The 19,546-nt window shown below is 34.0% G+C and overlaps 1 protein-coding gene across 8 annotated transcripts in view; it reads left to right on the top strand.

The window, feature by feature from the left end:
• Positions 1–19,154, top strand: part of LOC129002096 (RING finger protein nhl-1-like) — a 187,218-nt gene extending 168,064 nt beyond the window's left edge. For 3 of the 8 annotated variants that reach the window (XM_054429631.1, XM_054429637.1, XM_054429632.1), the window contains 13 exons: positions 714–812; positions 2,132–2,236; positions 4,545–4,824; positions 5,314–5,515; positions 7,797–8,030; positions 8,844–9,010; positions 9,335–9,475; positions 10,392–10,532; positions 13,364–13,468; positions 14,355–14,467; positions 15,254–15,299; positions 16,626–16,840; positions 17,916–19,154. In XM_054429631.1, the coding sequence (XP_054285606.1) occupies positions 714–812; positions 2,132–2,236; positions 4,545–4,824; positions 5,314–5,515; positions 7,797–8,030; positions 8,844–9,010; positions 9,335–9,475; positions 10,392–10,532; positions 13,364–13,468; positions 14,355–14,467; positions 15,254–15,299; positions 16,626–16,840; positions 17,916–18,696 (2,629 nt within the window). In that variant the 3' untranslated portion in view covers positions 18,697–19,154. The remainder of the gene's footprint in view (positions 1–713; positions 813–2,131; positions 2,237–4,544; positions 4,825–5,313; positions 5,516–7,796; positions 8,031–8,843; positions 9,011–9,334; positions 9,476–10,391; positions 10,533–13,363; positions 13,469–14,354; positions 14,468–15,253; positions 15,300–16,625; positions 16,841–17,915) is intronic. The other 5 variants (XM_054429633.1, XM_054429638.1, XM_054429634.1 and 2 more) reach the window with 5 other exon arrangements.
• Positions 19,155–19,546: the final 392 nt, after the last annotated feature.

Consider the following 19,546-nt stretch of genomic DNA (forward strand, 5'->3'; position numbering starts at 1 on the left):
CCCTCCCAAAGGGTATTCTTACCATTATAATGTATTGATCTTTATTTTAACAACTGGTTTTGCCATAGGTAAAGCTATTTCAATATAGGGAAAATATTAAATGACTACTACAAACTTTAAAAATCTTTCATAAAAAAATATATGTCATTAAAAGTATGTTTACATTTAGGTTGAGATTTTTTTTTAATTTGTCATCTTAGCAACCATGTGCAGATCTAGGCTGCAATGTCATAGGCTGAAGCCAACAATCCATGTTTCGGTAATTTTCACCAAGGGAGAAGGCGTGGATTTCTCTTACTTTATTAAAAGTCCTACAAACAGAACGAAGGCCATGCTTGACTGGAAAATGCAGGTTTAAATAGAGAAATGGAATGGGCAAAACAAGGCCTCTTTTTAAGCAGTATTGAAAGCTTTGCTTTAGTCGCACAACAAAACAAGATATTTAGTTGGATTCAATCTATTATTGTCTAGAGAGGTAAAAGAAAATTAAACCTTCACTGGTGATTTACATGACGAAAATATTCTAAAATTTATATAATTATACACAGCGAAAATATACTATAAGAATGCACGATATACAATGGATTCCACAAAGTAAAGAATTGATACATGCATAGAAACCTTTATTGCTTCCACCAACACCACACCTGATGAAAGTCGTGGGTCAGCTGAGATGTAAGTGACATTTTAAACGTATAAGTTTGGATTTACAGATGGGGAGACCAGTCTTATCTTACGAGAGAATCGTCCCAGGCTCCTGCGAGCATACTAAAGAGAAGAGAAAGTCAAGAGCAAGAGGTTACAGGAAACAGGTACCTCTAATTACGTCGACTTCTTGCAACAGTTTACATGGAGTGAAACTCATAAATACATGTACCAAGAAACGTGATAAAAAATACTATTCACATGGTTTTATTGGATACAAATTATTCTTGAGGACAATATTTTCACTCAAAGATATTGAAACGCATACATAAAAGTCAACCACACAAAAGATGCATATTATTTTTCAACAAAAAAACAACAATTCAGCAAGGAAGACTATTACGCAGGACTGAAACATACATATTGAAACTGCAAGAAAAATGATCTTTCATCTGACCTCATGTTGTAGCACCTCTCAAGACTATGTGCTATGGAAAAATATTCCCTACAGCATTACATCTTTCTACCACGTATTTAACCTACATTAATAAACAGGAAGTGTCATTAACAAAGAAATTATAATAACTGAAACCATACAAAAAGATGTGAACGTAAAAACATAATTTAAGAAACAAGAGGAGTATGTGACGCATCCTCTCACAAACCACGAAGTAGTATAAGGTTGTCATGAAAGTTATAGAGTTATGTCACAGCTTGTATATACCAACATCACATTGCTTACGGAAATACGCAAAGAGAAAACAAAAAGGAAGAAGAAAAAACATGCCATTTATTTTTATATTACTTTTAAAATAGGGAAAGCTATATTTAACTTCCACTCAATGGTTTACCAAAATAATGGTTTAAGTTCTACACTGTCGATCTTTATAACAATTAAGATTTTATGTGACTAGTGTAAAAGGCAGATGTTTTGGGATACACAGTTGTAAAGAACATTCTACAACGTAGCCTAGATCGGAATATTCTTGCTTAGCCAAATACTAAAAACAATCATGCTAAGATGTATTGAAACATAGTGATTTACAAAAAAAAAAAAAAAAAAAAAAAAATACTGCACATTTTACGACCCACTGCGAATCCAATTAAAACAAGAAAATAAATTAAAGTTGTTGGTTGGTAATTGCTTTGTTGATTGTTTGGACGTGCAACTAAGCGACATTTGCTTTTGATTAAGTATAGATATTAAAGCAACAAACATTAATTGCAGCACTAACATTTTTAGAAATATAAGTGGAGTAAACAATACCTAATGATTATTTTTATGAATTCACATTTCACAGTGCACAGCAAACATGCCCAGTTACAAAATTAAAAACGTCAAAATTTGAAAGAAAAACTTAAATGAATACGAGACAATTGGTTAAATATATAAATTATATTTAAATATGCGTAAGTATACACTGTTAAATCCAAGAACAGCATTCTTTTAAGTTTTAGTTTGTCTAAGGTGAGTATATCTTGTTAGGTATGGCCAGCCCAGCTACAGAACATCTTACGCTAGAGATAGGGACGACCCTCACTCTTATCTTACTAGATCCAGAGACCCTGATCCTGAATCAACCGGGTCGAGGTAACTTAGTCCCTTGTGTAAAGTGTATTTAGCAGATCCTAAACCCCTTGTGGATATCGTGACCAACGATCCCTTTTGAATAAATGTATTTGCTAGTTTTCCCCAATGTGTTAAAAACTGAAAAATGTAGATCTTTATTGTCTAGTGTAACCCCCTATATTAATCTTCTACTATAAGTATATATTCTACGCATTTTTGATGCTCCTAACATTAACCAAGAGTTAAGAATGTTCCAAACTGCATTACTGTAGCGTTCACGTAAAGGTTTAGTTCAGGTTTATTGTAGTTGTTTTTATTGGTGTCCCCAGAAGCAAGTGACCTTTTGTTCAAATAGTCGTATACTCGAAAACTGTTACGTTTGTGTGATAAGTCATTTAAAAAACCTGTCCGATTTTACACAATATCAATAACATTTAAAATATATATTTTATATAGCCTACCTAATTGGTTTTGTAAAGTAGTTATGTGTTGTGTTTTAGGTTGGTTTCATGACCTAATTTATGTTGAATATTGTTTTATTGGGTTATAATTTGTACCACTACCTTAAAAGGTGTATGGTAGATGTTACACCTTAGCGAACCCAAGTTTACTTTTGTATAAGTGTATGTGTTCATTTCCCTCGTAACCAAACAGTTTTTTACTGTTGAATTATCAGCTTAGAAGACATTAGATACATACTAGGTTTATTGCTATTGGATTAATATTACTTTCCTAATGATAAAGTAAAACAGTAAATTTGAGTCTGATCCCTAAACTTGGTATAACATAGCATGCATTCTCCCAAAATCATTAATTATTGACTTTAAATACATTTTTGCTATATTTACGCCTCTATTATTTTACACATGATGTCAGACATGTTTGGAAACAGTTGATTATAATTCCACTCACGTCGAAATGTACAAAGTAAAAGTAAAAGAATACATGTTTTGTATTCAATTTCCATAAAACTGGTAAATGGTGATTTATACTACTAATCAATAGATCGTGAAACTAAAATAAAAATTGTAACATAATTTAATCAACATGGGAATCAGTAAATATAGTTTTGTTGGTATTGACACATATAAACAAACCCTAATAATTGTGTTTTACTTAATTGTCTTTTAGAATTAATATTTAGTTGATGGTTTAAATTAAATTTAAATACATTTTAAGACAGTTTACATCACTCGTATTCAATTAATAACATAATTATTTCAATAAAGAGTTTTAACATATGAGTCTTAAACATTCGAATAGACATTGGTTATAACATAAAGTATAACACACTTTGGTAATAGGCCATTTACATATACTTATACTTTAATCGACAACTCCATTACATTTTTAAGCCCTTAACTTCCATATCTCAAACGGGATTCATACACTATTGTTTACAAATAAATACCTAAATCGACGGGACACGTCGCTTTATAGCTGGAACTTTGTAGTAAAAACACCGTTTTATGGTTTCTTCAGCCCTTGATAGTCTCACAAGAAGATGAGCCTTACTTTGTCTTGTGTATTGTTCCCCAAGGGATGTTTATGCAGTACACGCTCCAAGACCATGCATCACTCCTTGGCAGTCATATAAACAGACAGCCAGCTACCCTATCTGCATATAAATCACCTACGGATAACCCAAACCTACAACAAATAAGATATTAGCATCACCCTTACACCCTCATGTTAACCTTCAGTAATCATTAATATTTTCAAAAACATTGAGTTAAACCAAAAAAAATATTATTAGGTATTCAGGTTTGTTAACTTTGAGAACATTATTTAGTGACAAATGTTTGCGTATAAAATGGTTTTAAAAGTTTCAAATATTTTATGAATTATTTTCCAAATACTGTACAACCGTAATATCTTGTTTTGCTTATCTACTAAATTGAAAGATAGTTTAACCTTTTGACCTCTTATAGTTAATAAAAAGGATAACTAAGTATATATTTTGAATACTCAATACACCTAGTATATTTATTTAAGAGCTTCAAAGATTTTTGCTCAGAAAAATATAAAGCTAATTTTGTACTTATTTTGTAATAATTTTGTATGTCAAGAAACTACGGAAGTAGTAAAAGAATAAGCTTCAACATAAGCTTACTTTGAGCTCAAGGAATGTGTATGCCTTTAAGTTACGCCAAGGTTAGTACTACAAAAGAAAATACTACAAAATACTACAAAAAGATCTCACTATGAAAGGTTATTTAGTTAGAAAAATACTTTATGAACTGCTAAGTAAAACCGTACGACGTACTGCCGGCGAAATGTGTAACAAATTCACCATGGTAAATTTATAACATTCATATCGTTTTTCCAGGTACGGTGATAGCTCTTATCAGTCAAGATACGGTAACAAGGACGACTCCTCCAGTACCACCCCCAGCTGGCGTTCCCGAACGTCCACCACCACAGCCGAGGAGGAACCTACCTCCTCCAGGTACGGTCCTGGGGGGTTCCAGAGCCGATTCCTGAACAAGAGCAAGAGCACGGCCGCCGTCAGTCCGGAGGAGGAGGCGCCTGAAAGGAAGTTCTCTTCTGCTGGCACTGATGACTCCAGATACCCAAGCACGGCTAGGTCCAGATACTCCGCCCTCAAGGTAATTAAGATCCGAGTTGATTTATTGTCTGTTTTGTGTTAAGTTTGCCTGTTAAACTAGTAAAGGGAATTAGCTCAAAGGTAAATAATGGATCCAAAAGGTTTTAAAAAGGTTTTGTGAGAAAACGTTTCGATTTATCACCCTAAATCTTATCTACTACTAGTTATCTACTAAGTCCGTTAACGTAGTTATTAAAAGTAGTATTAAGTTGTTGTTTAATTATTTTGCCTTAAAATCCGTAGGGTTTCAATGATTAATGCGTGTTTGTCCAGAATTAAGTAGTTTTCTATAAAACAATTTACAGACCATTTCTTAAGCTTTGTTAAAAGTGGTTTCTCCATTTTGTTGATGAGGTTTAACGTTAGTAATTCGATAACCAAAGTTATGGAGCTAAATAAATCGTTTTCTTTTGTATGACATTTATTTTCTCTTGTGTCCCGGCATATTTATATACTACATTAGTTAATATAACATCCCGTTGTTGGGCAGGACCGCAAGACCCGTCTAGCTCGCAGTAAGAGTTCTCACAACTTCGGAGCTGACGAAGACGAAGACCCGGACGAGACGACGTCGCCTGCAGCATACATGGCGGCCAAGGGGTACGGCCAGAGTGGAAGTGACCTGGCCAGGAGTCGTTCAACTCACACTCTCAAATCACGAGAGAACTCGCCCGAACGCCCTTCTTCCACAGGTAGGTAAAACCAACAGCAGCTGAAGCAAATATGACCAGCTGAAGTGAATATGAGTTGTTTTGACGATAACTTTGACTGTGGGAGCTCAAAAATACATGAAAAGGTGTTTTTTTTTTGTTGTAAAAACAACCGAAATTGTGAAAATGAGTACAGATACAATAGCTGTTTGATAGTCAAAATCTATTGTTAGCAAATTTCCTTATAGGTTAGTAGCTATTCCGAGAGTGTCATTGACCGATTTATTTAGATTTGACAAATTTATTTATTTCAACCTCTACTAATAACATTCTATCAAAACACTTTTCCCTACCCTGTCGCAGCAAACTTAAGTACTCGGTTTAACACTAAAGGCCCCATTTCATTAGGTGTTAAACCACGCAAAACCCAAATAACATGCATTTGATATAGGAAAATTAGGTTTTTTGTTATTTACGCAAAAACTGAAAGAGATACGAAGTAAGTGTAAATTACAAAGTTGTTAGGAAATAAAAACCCTATAAAATGATGTGCCACTTGATGTATGTTGCTATTTGAAAATTTTGAAGAATAGGCTAGTCATTTTCAAACTTTCAAAAATAATTTTTTTTTTAATGTTTATCATTCCAAAAAACCGTTACTTGTAGCATATCAAAGTAAAGCTAATTTCATAACGAGTAGAAAATTCAACCGGAGAAGAGCTAAATGCATTGGTATAGGATGGTATAGGAAACACAGATTATTACAAATGTTTAAATATCTTTCTAAAAATCTGCCGCCATTTTGAAACGGAAAAAGATAATTAATTTCTGTTTTTGCCAAAATGTTTGTCTATCAAATACCTTTAAAATGATGTATAGTATGACATATGTTTACATTTGAAAATTCCGAGATTCGAACTAGTGACCCTCAGTTTTTGGCACACCCTGTATTGGGAGAAAGTTAAAAATATTTTTACGTTATTCCTTGGGGTTGATTTAGCGGAAAATAATTTTATTTCATCCTTGTACGTTAAGCCGTTTTTCCGTAATCAATTTGAGACACCTTGCGTGAGACACCCTGTATAAGTGACAAACTGTGTGTAGGTTAGTTTGAGGTTTTGTTGAAGCAAACACTACCATAGATTTAGTACTACGAATTTTAATGAAAGTTTTATAAGGGTGCTTCAAAGAGGAAGGGCTTCCTCTTTTACGTTGTTTTTTATTTTAGTAATTCAATTATACAATTTTCCTGCCTTGGTCCAGAACTATCTCGTCTGAAAAAGTTAAAAATATCTTTACTTATAGAGTATTAAAAAACTAGGTTAATTTCCTAGCTTAGCTGAGCTAGGTTAACTTCTAGCTTGTCTCAAAATTATCTGTTATGCTGGAAGATCCTCAAAACATGGCTACAATGCACCACTTTTAAAACATGTGACCTTTCTATACAAAATTTTTCTTGGTTGAAATTGTATTTTTTTGTGCCAAATATTATTCACTATGATTAATTTATAACAGTTTTTGTTTTTTTAACAAAGAACATTTAACCAACAAGGCAATTTTCATCATGTTTACATTAGTTTTAACTTTTAATATTAAACAACTTGTAAAATAATTATCAAGAGATCAACACAATAACTCTGAATATTGTTGAGAGACGGAGACTTTTCTGGATTAACTATTAACGTAAAAAGTATATTTGTAACCTACGTTAAAAAAAGTTTTAAAATATTTCCTAAAAATACATAAAACTTAAATTTGATCATAAATTAATTTGTAAGTATTCACAAATGGCGTTATTAATTAATTTTTTGTTAACAAACCTTAGTAGCTTTCAGTGTGAACCTCATTGTCGATTGGAGAATGCAGCCAAATTGTTCGCCCTTAGGCCTACTTACAAAAGGCACTAGAAGGTCTCAGTTAGCCACGTGGCTGACGTCAAACTCTACTATGAACTCTTAGCTCAATTTCAATATTGAAACGAATATATTTGTTAGACTTAATATTTACACTTATTGATTTGGATTTGCATTGCGTCTTAAAGATAAAAAGAACTCCTTGGAATCTGGATTACGTTTTCCTGGTTTTCTAAGTATGGCAGTAAATAAAAAGATTGATAAACAAACTTTACTTTAAGTAGCTGTAAACCCATATAAACCTTGTAATGCCTCATGAGTCAAAAGAACCAAATTACGAACCTTGAAACTCCAAAAATATTTTTCCAGTTCATACTTGGTGTTCGTAAGAACAAAATAATGAATAACATTCAAATTGGTTGTTATTTGATTCAGTTTTCTTTTTTTACCTCATCTTCTGTATGTTTTAGCTGGAGCCAGCAGTGGTGAGAAGGACGGCGCCGCCCTCAGTTCATGGGCAAGGTACCTCAAGAACAAGTACGGCAACAGAGGCAAGGATGGTAAAGACACCAGCAGTGGTACAGCCTCTAGACGACTCAGTCTTGGGCTTCCTCTCAGGACCAACTCAGAAGACAGCTCTGCAGACGATCAAAAAAACCTGCCAGGCTCCCCCACCTCTCCTACTCAAGTTATGGCTCCGGCCGGTAAGATCTCAAACTGACTTTAAAAAAAGAACCGGTATGGACCATAAACATAAACAAATCACGTTTTCCTTCAGTCACCCGACAAAGTATGCTTCCTTGCACAGATGATAGTACAGAAAGCCTTACTTTGGCGCACAGTTTTTTACTTTAGCACCCAGGTTTTACGTTGGTGCACACCAGTATTCCCACCGAAGAACGCAAAATAGCGTATTTTTATTATGCACGTATTCCGTGTAAGCATTGACTATACACCTCTACGCGTAGTAGAGGTGTATAGTCAATGGTGTAAGCTAATAAGTTGGCAACACTTGAAGATATTACGACTACGCTCAGCTTGTGCGGCATTTCCCATTTCGTCCAATGTTTGGATTAACCCAACCTAAAAACGTGCTGTAGAGTGTTTGAAATTATCTACAAATTATTTATATGATTTATAGTAACTGTAAGAAAAATATCCACACTCGCTTAGGACTCATGCGTAAACACTTCTCTAGTGTGCAGCAAGGTGCAACTTCACCCACTAGTTACAGTGCAACTAGTTTGGCCCGAAATAAACAAAACCATATGTTAATTAATGCTATTAGTATAGGTTAGGTTAGGTTGGGTTAGTAGGTTTTGTTTCCTTTCGGGCCAATAACGTCATTTGTTTATGTTTATGATCCATCCTGGGCCTTGTATAGTATTCGTGGGAGCTAATAACTAACAAAACGCATTGCACGGAAACACGAAACGAAACATTTATCACCAGTGATTTCCGGAGATTGCAGTGCATATTTGATGAACCATGATATGTCTGGATTGTGATGTTTGCAGGTTTCGCAGCAGTCGGTACTAAGAACCAGTACCTGCAAAAGCGGCGGATGCTGTTCAAGGTAGGGAGTCGGGGGAGCGAGCCTGGATGTTTCACTTGGCCACGAGGTATTGCCGTGGCTCCAGACAACTCCATCGTAGTCGCGGACTCTTCCAACCACAGAGTTCAGGTTAGCTCTAACGTATTACACAAGTCAACAATAAAGTTCATACATAATATATGTTTAACATTTATGGTAATATGTTATGTTTTCAAAATGCACATTTCCAATCCAGTCAATAAAATAAAAAAGCACATGTTTTCATTACTTTGATAAAAAAAAAATATATTTACAATTAAATATATTGTTTAACATTTTTTGTGGAGCATTTTGGTGATGGCTAGTTTCTGTTACACAGTTGGACTTTGTGTTGCAAACATTACATTGCAAATATTGTATATTGATTGTTTAAACAATGCACAAATGCAATACAAAAATACACGATTTTTGCAGGTTTTTGACTCTAACGGAATATTCTCCAAGGAGTTTGGATCGTACGGGAACGCAGAGGGGGAGTTTGATTGCTTGGCTGGGGTGGCGGTCAATAGGATCGGCCAGTTCATCATTGCAGACCGATACAACCACCGCATACAGGTGGGCTGATCATTAAACATTTCAACCAGAACAGATGTTGACAAGCTGGTTGGCATCCAATAACCCGCGGTAACCAGACTATTTGGCGGGAACTGGTCTAGCGACCAAACACATTGAACCTGTCACCCAGTGGTTACCGTTTGCAAGCCTCTTTATTTCGTTTGGCTTTGGAATCGTGTGTATTTAGGTCATTATTCGATTGTATTTCAATTGAGCAATATTGTTAACATTTTAATACATTTACACGGATTATCATGGGTGTATACAAAATAAGAAACAACATTTTTGTTGTTACAGTCGAATAGAATGCAAGAAATAGGAATTTGTTCATTGTTCAATGCAGTTTTATTTTAAACTATCCTAAAATGAAAGTAATGTTCACAAGATTTAAAATAAAAAGAAAAAAAGAGTACTCGTTCTATTAAAATGGTCCTAATATATTACTGGTAATACCAGGTGAAACCTTTTAAACTCTGAGCCTTTTAACAAAAAAACAACTAGAGATAAATAATTTAACAATTTTGTACATAACAAACAATAATATTTTACATCGTTGGAAAAGACAGTGCAATGGAAATAGTAATATCATAGAAAATTGGTTTTACAAAGATGATACACACTCATTTTTAATCCTCGTTGATCAGAATTACTTCCAACCACTTTGATTTAATGTTTTTAATAAATAACCGGCAATTATTGGGGTATATGTAGGGAGGAAAGTGATTTGCTAAGCCCTCAGATATAATCTCTTAAAGTCATATATAGCATTCTAAAATGCCTAGCAATCTATTAGCTAAGCCTTTTAAGCACCAAATATAAACAAACTTAAATATTTCCTAGCGTTGAAATTTAATAGCCGTTAGTCTAAATCTTTACTTATTCTATACTCAGTTGACACAGGTTTTATATTTTTCAGGTGATGGATCCGTCAGGAAGATTCCTAAGATCGTTCGGATCCCAAGGCACAGCTGATGGGAGATTCAACTATCCATGGGGCATCACCACAGACGCTCTCGGCTTCATTTATGTTTGTGATAAAGAAAACCACAGAGTACAGGTAAAATTCACGAACCTTTTATCTGTATTTTAATTCTTTCGTTCATTTGCACTCTTGTGAATATACTGATGAATGAATTAACCTTATTACTCTTAGTTTTAACCTGGTTTTCATATAGAACACATGACTTATATGCCTTTAATGTTCTACTAAGAAAAACGTTAAACGTAAGAAAGTGTCTGGATGTATAAGCTTCATTAAAAATTTATTATTTGTTAAGCTTCATCACAACATTACGCTAGATACACAACGTACATACATAAGATTTACAAAACTATAACAAATTGCATATTATTAGTTATATAAAAACTATAGTTTGCTGTGGTTTTGAATCTACTAATTCAACCTAATTGGTATGCTTTTTTAGTTAATCTAGAGCTCCTAAGTAGATTTTTAACAATCAATGAAAATTGACATTCATTAACGAAAAAAGTATTCATAATGATACAAAATAAAATAGTTAAAATATCTGAATTCCGGATTATATAAGAAGTTTTAAGAAAAGGTATTATTAAGATTAAATGTCTTCAAAACGTGTAAAATATTGTATTGTATTGCTTTAGAGAGGGAATTCGTATTTTTCTTTCAATTTATTTTTAGCTACATTTTAATTTTTTTGCAAGTAGAGCTTCTCATGTCCTGACACAATTAGCTCAGTTCATGTATGCATTTATGTATTCTTAAACGACATGGTATATTAGGCGAGGTCAATACTTCAGTATGATAATATTTTTGTTGGGCATCACTCACCTTATTGAAGTCACGAGAACGTAGTCCTTGTCATGTCACAATCATACACAGTTCATTGCACATAAAAATATACAAAAATAAAAATAAAAATACTGTAAATCCAAATTTAAAATATCAGACAAAAGTTCTCAACACCGACGTTTCGCCGCACCAAAATCAACGTGCGGCGTTTTCAAGGTTATTCCTCTTCTCACGCAATCGTTTTGAGCGCCTAACCACGACTGACGACCCCGGTGGTGGAGGAGGGGGAGGGGGGACTCTGTTATCAAGAACAGCTGATGGCATTATCTTCTTTTGTTTAGATTTTTCTATGCATCCTTTAATTTCTTTCTCTATTAGTGTATTGTAAACCGGGCTGATATCAATGGATGCGTTGGCTAATGAATCTTGATCTGAAGTAATAAACAAAGCCTCAATAATATTCCTTTTCTTCCAATTAGGCTCCTTGTATAATATACAGCTTTCCTCCCACTTTATACAATGCCCGGTGTCATGAACGTGTTCAGATATTTTTGAACCATAGGTTACACGTGTATCAACTTTTTTCATGTGTTCATGAACCCGTATGAGAGCCGGTCTTGAAGTTTGACCTACATAGCTACGTTTACACGAGCATGGGACCTTGTACACCACGTTTTTATTGTCATTACCACAGTTAGGGGGTTTCACTTTAGATACCTGTCTTCTTATCGTGTTTTTTGAGGTAAAGACCGTCCTAATACCTTGCTTAGCATTCACGCGCCGTATTTTCTCCGAAAGGTTTTTAATATACGGAATGCATACTGTGGCCAGAGGTTTGTTATCTTTAGGTGGTAAACTTGTATCAGAGCTGGATATTTTTCTTAAGGCTTTATTTATGAATCTTTTAGGGTACCCACTGTTAAGTAAGCGGTTTTTTATAGTTACTACCTCATGCTGAAAAGTCTGTTCATCACTACAGATTAGTTTCGCCTTTTTAATAAGCCCAATTATAACTAATCTGTAATGATGAACAGACTTTTCAGCATGAGGTAGTAACTATAAAAAACCGCTTACTTAACAGTGGGTACCCTAAAAGATTCATAAATAAAGCCTTAAGAAAAATATCCAGCTCTGATACAAGTTTACCACCTAAAGATAACAAACCTCTGGCCACAGTATGCATTCCGTATATTAAAAACCTTTCGGAGAAAATACGGCGCGTGAATGCTAAGCAAGGTATTAGGACGGTCTTTACCTCAAAAAACACGATAAGAAGACAGGTATCTAAAGTGAAACCCCCTAACTGTGGTAATGACAATAAAAACGTGGTGTACAAGGTCCCATGCTCGTGTAAACGTAGCTATGTAGGTCAAACTTCAAGACCGGCTCTCATACGGGTTCATGAACACATGAAAAAAGTTGATACACGTGTAACCTATGGTTCAAAAATATCTGAACACGTTCATGACACCGGGCATTGTATAAAGTGGGAGGAAAGCTGTATATTATACAAGGAGCCTAATTGGAAGAAAAGGAATATTATTGAGGCTTTGTTTATTACTTCAGATCAAGATTCATTAGCCAACGCATCCATTGATATCAGCCCGGTTTACAATACACTAATAGAGAAAGAAATTAAAGGATGCATAGAAAAATCTAAACAAAAGAAGATAATGCCATCAGCTGTTCTTGATAACAGAGTCCCCCCTCCCCCTCCTCCACCACCGGGGTCGTCAGTCGTGGTTAGGCGCTCAAAACGATTGCGTGAGAAGAGGAATAACCTTGAAAACGCCGCACGTTGATTTTGGTGCGGCGAAACGTCGGTGTTGAGAACTTTTGTCTGATATTTTAAATTTGGATTTACAGTATTTTTATTTTTATTTTTGTATATTTTTATGTGCAATGAACTGTGTATGATTGTGACATGACAAGGACTACGTTCTCGTGACTTCAATAAGGTGAGTGATGCCCAACAAAAATATTATCATACCATTTATGTATTCTCCTACGTGTTAGTACTTATAAAACATGAATAACTTATAACTTAACTTGTTAGTGCGAATCCTTTTTTCCTACATTCCTACATCACTTTTTTCTATTGACATCCGATCCCTGCTCAGGTGTTCCAGTCTGATGGCACTTTTGTAGGCAAGTTTGGTTCTCATGGCAGTAAACAAGGACAACTAGAACATCCTCACTACATCGCAGTTTCCAACACCAACAAGGTAAAGTAGCATTAGAATAACGTACTCGTATTATTCTGTTAGATAAATAAAATATGAAATAAGATCAAAATCCGTTATGTACCCGACCTCGTTGTGACCTCGTCAGACTGGGTTGAGAATTTAAATTAAAGCAGGCTGCTGGTTTTCGAAAACTAAAATATTGTGTTGCCATCCTAAAATCATTACACAAAAATTATTCTTTATTTATTTCTCTTGCAGATAAATACTTTCAGCAAAAAGGAATTGTTGAGAGCTAACAAATAACAAATAGTAATACCGTTATATTAATCTGATATGTAAATGAACACCAAATATTATTGCTCACATTACAATAAAAGCCATAAAGCCACGGCAAATGTTCATTGGCTGTTGAAAACAACATCCGCAACCCATAGAGTTTTGTGCTTTATACACAAATGAAATATTGGACACTCGTTTAATGTTCTGCTCCATATACCTGCAGTACTTTTGTTTAGCTTTAGGGGCATCTGTTGACAAATACTGCGTGATAACATTTCATTGTTATGTGTTTACTCAAAGAGGTGAACAGTTACCTAATAAATACTATCTTAATCATGACGTAATGTTATATAATTTTTAGAGATGTATAACTTATAGTTCTTGTATGACATTTAGCGCAGAAACCTATGTAATCTCTAATCTGTGGGGCCTATTATTAGTCTGTTTTGTAGGTAAGAAGGCCTACAAATCTAGGCAGTTTCTAAAGGCCTTAAATCATGAAATCGTCATTTGCATAGTTTAAACTCATATTCTTATAGGCAACTAAATCCAAATCCACCCAGAGAGACCAAGATATTAAATCAGCCAGTCCCTTATGTATGTTAGAGCAACATAAACTAACAAATTTGATGTTTTTTGTCAACAGGTGATTGTAAGTGATTCCAACAACCATCGCATTCAAGTTTTCGACGTAAACGGCCGAGTTCTAAATTCTTTCGGCACTGAAGGGTCGGAAAATGGGCAGTTCAAGTTCCCAAGGTTTGTTGATAACGCATTATAATTAATTTTAAAGGGTTCATATATTGTTTTCCAGTGTGCATTTAGTTTGATCGAATAATTAATTAACAAACAGATGTTAATTTTATTTACTTAGATTAACGTATTAATTTTAATTCTTATCAGTTTAGAAGTTTACTTATGCAATTGAGGAGGTTGAGTTTGTAGAGCTTTTTTCAAATCATATCAAATACCCTATTTACAATGGGATTATACTACATGTTATTTTAATTCAAAGTTTTTGCACCAACACACATTATGATTAAGTAACACCATAGATAAAACATAGTTCCTTGTAACACTATTTAGCTTAGTAACTATAATCTTATATATCATAAATAAAGAAAAATTCTGTTTAATATTACTTTAAAAGCTTTATGAGATATGACTTTTTACGAAGACCTAGATTATTTATTGAAAGCAAATTATGCTCTATACTTGCTCATTTTAATGGTGTTTATGCTTTATAAATATGTGTTATTTGTTTAATAGCCTTTTTATGTACTCAAGATGGGTCCAGTGACATTCATATTTATAGTGTGTGCTCGTTTTTTATAATTTTTTATTTACATGGAATAATAACTCAGAATAGCTAAATAATTTATCATTATGTAAAATCAGATTGATTATGAAGATTATTCGAGTCTGTTAGGTAATTTTCCACAATATATTACCATACATTTGTTTTGCAATTATATGATTTCACTTAGAATATATAGAGAACGATTGCATGTCACTAACTTACCTTCACCCAAAATCCTATTTCAGAAATGCACTCCCTCCTTCCAAGGACCCGACACCCGCCAAGCCGACCGTAAGTCTGAAATGTCGGGCTTTTAATGAAACAATCCTTTCGCTTTCCATGGTTTGGCGTAATTATGAAAATTTTGTTTGGTTTGAGCCCGGTATTTCCCCTGAAAAAGTTTATCCAATGACTTACCGAAGGTTTCAAGTTAATTTAAGACTAAAAATGCGTTCACCCCTTTAGTGTGGCCTAGTTAGTTCAATAGAAAATACAAGAAACGGGACCAAACTATACAATACTTTTTAATTTTAATGTATGATAAAAACTGAGATTATTAAAATGCGATATATGAAATAGGAGTTTGAAAAAAAATAATGTTTTATATTTTCCCTGGAAATCCTTTTATGAACCTGGGCTTAAGGTAAAATAGGTATGTCCGTTAAAATAAATAAATAAATATGTAACAAGTATATTCTATCAACAGAGAAATGTACTATTTATTTCAAATTTTAGCTACGCTCTATACATGTAAGTTACTTATAATTTCGTGCGTACCTACTTTCAGATTTTCATCATATGTTCCGTCGGTCCTTTTAACAACATTCCTCTAAAATGTGCACTTAGTAGTTTTGTTAATTATTAGCTAATAAAGTTATACATTGTGAAATGTTGTCTATGTAAAATGACGACTTAAAAGTAATTAATTAACAATAGACTTTAATATGTCACCAGAACTCTTAAAGGTGCTCATAAAACCATAAATTGCATTTCGTCAATTTGTTCATCTGCTCTTTGTTCGCCACACTAAATCATATTTGTTGCTACAATTGTATATATTGCCCTTTTTTATTGTAATTTTGAGTCGTATGATGTGTTGGCAATGTAAATTTACTAACTTAGCTTTGTTAAGAATTTTGTACAGTTTTTTGTTCTGTTGTGTGCCGTAACGTAACACGTAACGTATGGTCAATATAATATATTACATCATTGTATTATTTTACAACATCAAATATTTCAGGTGTAGTTTTATAAATATTCTATACATAAAATCCACTGTCGCAGAATCGTTTTCAACCTATATATAATATATTTTAGAATTACTTCAATTAAATTTCAATATTCCGTTGAAATGAAAAATAGAGAAATTATATGAAATAGAGGATAGGAATAAAGAAATAAAAAACTGTGAGGTACAAAACTGTACCGGTACCATTACCCATTTTTTTCATATAAAAAATCTCTTATAATTTTTAAGCTTTTCACTTAACACAACTAGGAATAAGACATAATAAAACAAATTTTGTTTAAATGATAAGTTACAAACAAGTACCTTAAATCAAAAGAATCCTTTTATAATTAGAAAACTTAATGTTTTGAATATTTTGATTTTTTTAGAGGCGTGGCGGTCGACGACCAAGGGTACATAATCGTCGGGGACTCAGGCAACAACCGCATCCAGATCTTCAACCCGGACGGCAGCTTCCTGAGGGCGTTCGGGTGTTGGGGCTCGGGAGACGGGGAGTTCAAGGGACTGGAGGGAGTCGCAGTGATGTCCAATGGGAACATTCTGGTGTGCGACCGCGAGAATCACCGCCTTCAGGTCTTCTAAGGTAATTAATTGATTAATAAAATGTTTTCCTCCTAGGCGTAGAAATCTTTTCATCGTCATATTATGATACATTTGAACATCACGAGATAAGAAACAAGGAAACAGACATAAGAAAATATATTTGAAACTATTTGAAAAAAACTATACCAATTCAAGCAATATTTGTTTAGATACCAAGCAAACATAATATCTTAACAAATACTTAGTGGTTAGCTGGCCAGGATTTGCTTTTAAATATTAAATATAAGACTTACCGGCTTGAAGCAATCCAGTATTGCACTTATTGTACGTCTGTTTTGGCTTTATAAAGCCATCTTCAACACTTTTTCATAGATGTTGTTTCATAATAAATATGTGTACATCCTTGTTCCTGTCAACTTGTTACGATACATTTTAAACATAAGTAAAACACGAAAGACAAAACATACACTTTGGTAGGCCTACTTGTATTTCACGACAAGTATAATTGAACGATAAATTATCTCGATATAACCATCATGAAGCATAACCAGCACCACTAATTTAAAATGTACAAGAAACCAAATCACATCGATCAAGTTATTCATGTTAACTCAAACCACCCACATTCCCACAAAACTGCAGCATTTAATTTCATAGCAAACCACCTCCTTAAAGTACCACTGGCCAAAGAAGACAAAGACAAGGAGCACACAACAATTAAATATATTGCTCAATAAAACTCTATAAATCCCCTCTCATAGAAAGAATGCATTGAAATATTCAGTCAAAGCCACCTAAAGAGATGGAAAGCAAGAAATTTGTTACAGTAGAGTATAGTAAGAAAGTATATTTTAGAAAACGCATACTTTAAATACATTTGTTTGAGCCCTGGGGTGATATACAGTAGAACGCACAAACTGTTGTTCAAATTGGTGTGTTTAGTATTTAGATTGTAAAACGATTTGAAATAAATTAATTAAAACGTTTTACTTTTTAGAAGTAACTTTTAGCTTTCCACCATTAAATGCCCACATACTAATGGTCCAGGCTTGCTGATTTTTGTTACAAAACTATTATTTAATTTCAGTTTTATTTATTATTGGTCTTGCTTTCAGAAGGCAGATCTCCACTCCAAACCAATCATCACCAAAGTACGAAGTAGACCTAGAGAGACCCACATCTAACGTTCACTCCCCCAAAAGATTCACTCGATCGATATCATTCGAAGAAAACTTAGTGTCCACCGAACTGTCCCGTGAGCAATCACCGAGGTATTCTTCCATTGATCCAAACTCCTCTCCGAGTTTGTTGACCAACTATTTTAGATCGTCATCCTTAGAAGAACCCATTTCAAATTCAAACGAACACGAAATCAGCTTCAGAAGACCTTTACATAGGGAAACCCCATCTTCCACTTCCTTAGACAGATCAGCGTACTTCTCCAGGGCATCGTCTTTTGAGGAGTACTCAAGAAACAATGTCGAGTATGGATCTCACAAATTAGATTTTCCAGCTGCATCTGATAGAAAACTAATTACACCATCTCAATCTACCTTTACTTCATCTGCGTTAGGTTCGATTGTGCCATGTTCCAGTCGTGATCATTCATTTTCTTCCCGTCCTCCTTATTTTGGAAGATCGATATCCTACGAAGGAAGAGTTCCTTGTGATATAGAATATCAAAACCCATCTTTCAAACGATCTAGTAGTCCTTCAACAAGTTTCTTACAAAGATCAGCTGGTAATACTGGCAAACCTGATGCTCTGCGACGTACTATTTCTTACGAGCAAAGTTCGATCACTAGTGTTCCAGCTCCAGTTTTCGGACGTAGACCCGGCTCCAGCGGCCAGAACCCTCGTCGACCTCTGTTGTCCCGTCGTTTGTCTATAATTTAAGTTACCATTTTCAAATATTGTTTTATAGTCAAAGCAATGTATTTTCTTTTGTTATGTATAGTTGACCATAGGTCACTACTTATTGATAGCTTGGATTGGTTCTCTTCAATTTCTGTAAAGTCTGTAATAGATATTTATCAAAACTCTGTGCATTTATACTATTAATTCTAATTGGTAAACCCCTTAAGATACAAAACCCTACGCCTACGTAGAATCATTAGAAAACTTAACATATCTTGTTACTAAATAACAAAACCGCTATGATTGTAGAGTTTTCAATTTACAAAAGGTTTCTATAGCATCTTTACTATTTTTTCTAAAATAGGTAGATGATTGTTACCAGAAATCGAAATACTATTTGTTTTGTTGATAATTTTATAACATAGAAATTAAGTGATATTGAATGTGTTGTTAGCACGTGTATTGGATACTGACAATAAATTGTTTTAATCTGTTGATACTGTTTGCTTCTATTACACCCAGATATTTGAGGATAAATGTTGATATAGATATGCTTTATACATATTTTCAAAATGAAATAAACCACAGGTAACCATTGGAATTTGATAAAATTACATGGAAAAGATCCGAATATAACTAAGTATTTTAAATAAAATATTTCTACATGAAGCGAACCACTGATTCAATAAAAGAATTCAGATTCCACAGTGGTTTTTAACTGTCCAGATTTAATCACAAAACCACCAACATCCAATAATGGTAGGTTTTGCCTACAACAATCATTCAATTCTAACGAAAGAAAAAAGCGTTTTATTCAATCCGTGGCATTTCAATATTTCGAGTTATTTTTCATTGCGTGATATTGTTTGCGAGCTACAAACTCAAATAA

Source organism: Macrosteles quadrilineatus, unplaced genomic scaffold, assembly GCF_028750875.1.
Source record: "Macrosteles quadrilineatus isolate MER2022 unplaced genomic scaffold, UCM_ALF_1.0 Scaffold_9__3_contigs__length_116548681, whole genome shotgun sequence".
Lineage (NCBI taxonomy): Eukaryota > Metazoa > Arthropoda > Insecta > Hemiptera > Cicadellidae > Macrosteles > Macrosteles quadrilineatus.